Source organism: Ammodytes marinus, assembly GCF_949987685.1.
Source record: "Ammodytes marinus genome assembly, chromosome: 20".
Lineage (NCBI taxonomy): Eukaryota > Metazoa > Chordata > Actinopteri > Uranoscopiformes > Ammodytidae > Ammodytes > Ammodytes marinus.
Window position 1 is genome coordinate 16,100,615 of NC_137224.1, and position 6,256 is coordinate 16,106,870.

Below are 6,256 nucleotides of genomic sequence, written 5' to 3' on the forward strand. Positions count from 1 at the left end.
GTAGTAAAAATATTCATACTTGCAGCTGTAAAGTCTAAAAGGGGGTTTCCCTCTTTAGGGATGATCACAAAGGTAGCTACTCTGTGTTTTGAGTTTTTTAGGCATGTTAGGCATGTTGTGAATTTATTATGTATTACTTTTGGGGGTAAAACTGGTGGGAATGATGTCCTCCAGTGTGATGATCCACGATTGCTTACACATAGATTTAGGCCAAAGAAAGTGGCAACAGATGTCATATACTGTTAATAAAATTAAAAGTAATGTATAATGCAGGCTACATCAACATCAACATTGTTTCAAGGCTGGCATACCCAACCTTCCGCACATCATAGACCATTTTCATATTATTCATGTATTATATATTGGAGACAGTGTTGCACACTAGCAAAATAGACGATGGATCACAACCCAAACACAAACCAATTAGATGTTATAAAATGCATTTAACCTTCTCCTTCTAACGTTTTACTTTTGCTAGCGAGGTTGAATTGCATGGTCGTTGAAAGGGTAGTTCAAAGGGGAGTGATGCGAAAAAATGCAGCAACAAATTCAAGGTAATTACAACAAAAATAGTCCAGACAATTCACTATGAAAATATATTAGTCTCCTTTTTTGCCCAATCATATTGTTTTACAGGAAATGCATTGAGGGCTAAGGTTCTTAAGAGCATACTTTCTTTGCTAGCAATTTAATTTTTATTTTACATTTACATTAAACTACACATTCCCATTTAAAGCTAAGGCATAGGTTAAGCTAAGTTTACCTCTCCAAAGTTGACTTAGCCCAATGGAGAGGATTTTTCCAGCAGTGACCCACTTTCACAAACCTTTCTTCTCTTGTTGGTGCAAAGGACTCAATGTAACATATGTCCAACCCAACACAACCAGTCACACGAAGTGTACATTGCAAGCTAAAGGTTTGAAATTTCCGGTACCGGTCTCAGTTGCTTACAGAAACTATACTAATGTGTCAGAGTTGATGACGTATTGATGCTAAAATGTTACACGTAGCACCTTTAAGGACCAGTGCTGAAGCAACACACCGTATCTCTCAACCACTGGAGCTCCCCGCATCAACCCTGCAAGTTGTGTAAGTGGGTGTAAACTTCCAGTATACATCTGCCCAAGCAATACTGCTACGAAGGGTCACCACTTAAACCCTGTGAGATAAAGGGAGAGTGGAGCTGAGGGCAGGAGAAACAAACCGAGAGCCAACTCTATACAAAGATCAAGCTTGGTGGAAAGGACTGATCAGCGCCCCCCTGAGAACCCACTTCCATCAAAAGCTAGCACACTCCAAAGACTTCCACGCCTCTTTGCTTGATGCCTGTTGGATGTGTTTACTGACTGGACTGGAGCTTCACACATTGATTATTATAGGGTACACATACTTTGCATTGGAGTGATGATACACACTGCCTCCACCCAACACTTGCAGCAAACAGTATTCAGTAGCTTAAAACATACTACAGTATTTATACACAAAGTATCAGTCTCACCATGGAGGAAGGGAAGCACCAGGAGGTGGACCTGGCAGTCGTTGTTTCGACTACCCAGGAAATACAAGTGCAAGTTAGTGTGGCATGGTTGGAGGATGCCAATAGGCCATGCTGAGTGCCTTTATTTACAGCAGCATGCCTCTGATCCAACAGCGCTCAAGACATTTCAATGAGGGCGATGCTGTCCATCTGGCTAATAATTGCTTCAGAGGGAACATTTCTGTGCAAACTGCCAAAACTGATCAGTGAGAGGAGCGCGCCACTTTTGGAGCTCTCTGTGTCATATTCGCTTAATAATATGTTCACACAAATTGTTTTGATGGAGAAACACAGATCAGGATTATCTGTATTTCCAGTCATTTTAAGTGCATTTGAAAAAGTATACTATATAGTTGTGTGTTTTATTTATTTGGATGATTCAAAATGAAATATATTGTTGAAAACTTGAATATCTATTTTGGTTCAGTTTGAATTCTATTCCATCCCCATGGGTGACAATATACTGTATATGCTGAAGCATGGACTGTGGTGTCTTTTTGTGTACATCAGACTTATTTAAAGTGGCACTTTTTGTGTAGTGTTGTTTGGTTACATTTTTGTGGATAATTATTTGCAACTTGATATAATGACATTAATACATTTCTATGGAAAGATTATTTAGAAGTAAACGAGGAGGGGACATCATAATAAAGAAGCAACTTGTTTTTACCATGTTTTCTGTGCTTCCTTTATTCTCCACAAGATGGCGATGTTGTCCAACTCTGACATTAGCAGCAACATCTGTCTTTTTCTCTTTAAACTCAGCTCAACTTTTCTGAATTTAAAAATAATTAAATGTGTACTTTGTTGTTTAACCAATGTGTACAAAGTGACGTAATGACCATACCAGAATGTGTTCGGTTACAGATTTAATTTTTAATTGTAATTTACCCCTTTAAAATGCATATGTATCATCCATACAAAACCCACAGTAAAACCAATCTAAGAATTTAATTAAAAATCTATATTAAATCATTTACATGCCTTGTTTAAAATACACAAGATTATTCTGTATGTTAACAACAAGGATATTTAGAGGCCCTATATGTCTGACGTAAACAGATCTACATTTGAAAAGCAATTACACTAATGTTGTCTGCGCTCGCATGTAATGTAAATCCAAACCTTACGGATTAAGACTCAATGAGACCTTATAAGGAACATCCGTTTGTGGCAAAGAATAAGGGAAAAAGGAATATAAACACAAGTCCTTTATTTAAAAAATAGTTTTTATTTTTGTATGCTTTCAAACTAGTGCAAATTCATGCAAACTGAAAACAGACAACCTTGTAAGCAGGCCCTCTCACAGTAACAGTAAAGGCTGAAAGCTTTATACATCACATTCAGGGAAATGGCCATTGATAGTTTGCCCCTCTCTCACTGATCTGACCTGGTCTTGTTTTGGTTGTCCTCCAGCGGTCCCTTTACTTTTCTCAAGGTACAGTAGGTCGTGTCTGCAGTCAGATGCTAACCTAAGCCGTGCCAATGTACCAACAGGCGAAGAGGCAAGTGATCCATCCCAGTTCCCCTACATCCATTTATCCACATTCATTATTCAGGAATACAAAACCACTCAGTCAAATCTGAGCTCATATAAAGATTCTTTCGCTCCCCCTTCTGCTGCTGCCAGACACATGAAAGATTCATCCCCCCTTTTTCGAGAACAATGCTTGGAGGACGACACTCAATATGTATGCATTGATTGCCCTTAAATTCTTAACCAGTGAGACTGAAGAACAAACAGGTAGAACAAAAAATTAATTTATGGAAATTGAGGAATGTGAGAATGTGTCTGTTCTGGGTTCATTGTGTCACTACAACCTACCAACTATAGCATTAGGATTACACTGCAGACCCTAGACGCTAAAAGCTACACCGCATATTTGAACATCCATTGAACTTTTGTACAGCCATAACCTATAGCAACCACAACTTTGCACAAGAAATGCTTTATTTAACCACCTACGGTAGGATTTGGTAGCCTACCACAAAAAAACACCTATGATAGATAAAATGACACTGCTGTCCTTCAAACACTTGAACAAGATGATCGATAAAAGGTGAATGTATTGACACTGGGTTTTCATTATGAAGTCTCTGAGATGTCCCCTCTGCTGGACAGAAGCAGATCATTGGCCCTGTTGTCTTGGACGTTTGAACTCCCAAGTCTTTTGCAGAAGGATCATTTGGCACAGGCTTCAACCCCAAAGCAGTTTGAAAGCCTCTGGTCCCCCACAATCAAAGGGGTCACTGCCATCCAAAGTCCTGACCCGCCATCTGATAGAAGCGCTGGTTATGCGGCTTGTAGAAATCCCTGAGTCTCTGCAACACCTCGGGGTCTATGGAGGCGTGCGTCCTCCCTTTGGTCTTGCCCAGGCAGTGGGGTTTGCTGCTGCCCTCCGGCTTCTTCAGGCACGGGAAGCCTTTGGTCTTGTTGAAGTAGAAGTGTTTGTCTGTGACGATCCTCTGAAGACCCAAGAAGTCCTGGACCTTGCCCAGCTCCCCAGCAGGGTCGGAGATGAGCCTCTCCCCGCTGACCAGATGGATCTGAGTCCTGGGGAACCAGGCCAGCCAGCGCTCCAAGTGCTGGGCATAGAGGCCGATCCACAGCGGACTCCACAGAGAGTCAATCTGACCTAGAGAGACAAACACAGAGGTACGCCAAGGCTCGTTATTCACAATGGTCATTGCTACAGTCACCATCGTATCAACTCCTCGACCATTTCATAAAGCTATTGGCCTCGTCCGAAGGTTTTCAAGTCAAGTCCATAGGCAAAACTTAGGGAAATGCACCCTGGACCCCAGTAAGTTGGGTGGGGGTACTTTCAAAACAGAGCATATACAAAATTGAGTCTTAAGACTAATAAAGAAACCATGTCAGTCGGACATTCTAAAACAAATGATGGAAATGCAAATGAAATATATTAACGAAATGTTCATATTAGTAAATTTTTGAAGTCCGATTATAATTCTTACATTGTTTTGGCGGATAAAGCTCCAAGTTCTTGAAATACAGTTACCATATTTTAAGAGGTGTATAATATTGCACTGAAGTAAGTTAGTTAGCCTATGTTTGTTTACATGTTGGCAAATTGGCCCCATTAAAACAATGCCAGGTAGGTATTATCATCCTGTTTGCAATGTGCCTTTGGTCATATATATATATAGACATCTTTCACTGGATTACTTTGATAGTGAAGAAAAGCTTCTCTTTTTCTGATGGTTTTCTGAGCAGATTTCTAAATGCATGCTGATTTCTAGCAATGGAGTAATAATTATGTCCCTTAGAAGTATATGATTTGACTGAATGAATTTTGATGTACACGGTGGCATCTACAGTCATCTGGCACTATTGGTTTTAAAGAACCATAATTGCCTCCATGCGCCGTTTATCATAGCCTCTGCTGCTGCTGTAATTGCAGACCGTCTTGATAAGTGGAACAAATCAGTACACACAGTATCTGTAGTTTATCAAAGGCTTTCCATACTCAAGTGTTCGTGGAAAGTTCCTTCTCTGTGTCAGGGCTCGTACTTATCAAGCGACTTAACGTGAAATTAAAAGCAAAAATCATTCATTTTTACGACTGCACAAATACATTTCATACATCAGATTTCTTATGACTTATGAGAAAGCTTTTACATTTTAGAGAGCTCAAGTGGTCTTTGTCTGTCCTAACTTTTAATGTAGCAATATATTCTCCTAATGATTCCTCTAATGTACCTCATATACCAGTAATAGAATTCCTTTCCTGCTCCTCCTGTTTGTGTTTTTTTGTGTTTCCATTTCAACAAAATTCCTGTTTCAATATTTATATAGCCTAGTATACATACTCTATATCCCATTGTTGTTTATATACATAGTTCATTTCAGTTATAATTCGCACTAATGGTGTTAAGGATTTCACATGTGTTTTTGCAAAATAATACATGTGGTCCCTTTGGAGGATTCACAAGCAGGATCCTCATTAGTTTGATAAATAAAGGCGCTGGTACGAGAAAATCTCTATAATCTCCATTACTTTAAGATTGTTTTTTTTCTGCTGCTTTCCCGTAAATCTGCACTGGGGATTTATTGTTTGCAGTTTTGCGTTGAGGAGCTTGCAGACAATGCAAAAACAGAGAGAGAGAGAGAGAGAAAGAGAGAGAGAAAGAGAGAGAGAGAGAGAAGGAAGAGAGTATTATAAAGAAAAGCTCCTTGATTGACAAAACGGTCATGTGTGAGTGAAAAACATAGAAGACGGAAGGTTTGTATTTTTTGGAAGAAGAAAAATTAATGTGGAGTATTAGGCCTACGAGCTCTAAGAACTTGAGCTCATGCTTCATGCTCTGTACCTGTGGTGCGGTTCTTGAATGCCAGGCTCTCAAAGGGAGGGATGTCGGGGGTTTTGGAGATGATCTGTGTGTAGTCAGATATGGCTCGGGTCACGGGGTCACGGACGACCACGATCAGCTTGACGTCCCGCGACATGGCATGGACTCGCGCTGGCGTTTCCACCGTAACAAAGTAGCGAGGCGTCTTCTCCATAACGATCTGGCCGTCCAGGGCTTTGGGCATCATACTTCTGGAAGTACAAGAAAAATATGTTGTAATTTAAAGACAAAGTAACAAATGAAATACAGATATATATATATATATATATATATATATATATGATTTTATTCAGGACACATGAAGATCCATAGTACAATGTATAAAAAATAGAGTCAATACATAAATAA

The 6,256-nt window shown here is 39.7% G+C and overlaps 1 protein-coding gene across 1 annotated transcript in view; it reads right to left on the bottom strand.

Moving 5' to 3' along the window:
• Positions 1-3,784: 3,784 nt before the first annotated feature.
• hs3st3l (heparan sulfate (glucosamine) 3-O-sulfotransferase 3-like) overlaps positions 3,785-6,256 on the bottom strand; it is a gene marked incomplete at both ends in the record, with an annotated part of 15,494 nt that continues 13,022 nt past the window's right edge. The window contains 2 exons of the mRNA XM_080049410.1: positions 3,785-4,173; positions 5,870-6,099. Coding sequence (XP_079905536.1) covers positions 3,785-4,173; positions 5,870-6,099 — 619 coding nt within the window. The remainder of the gene's footprint in view (positions 4,174-5,869; positions 6,100-6,256) is intronic.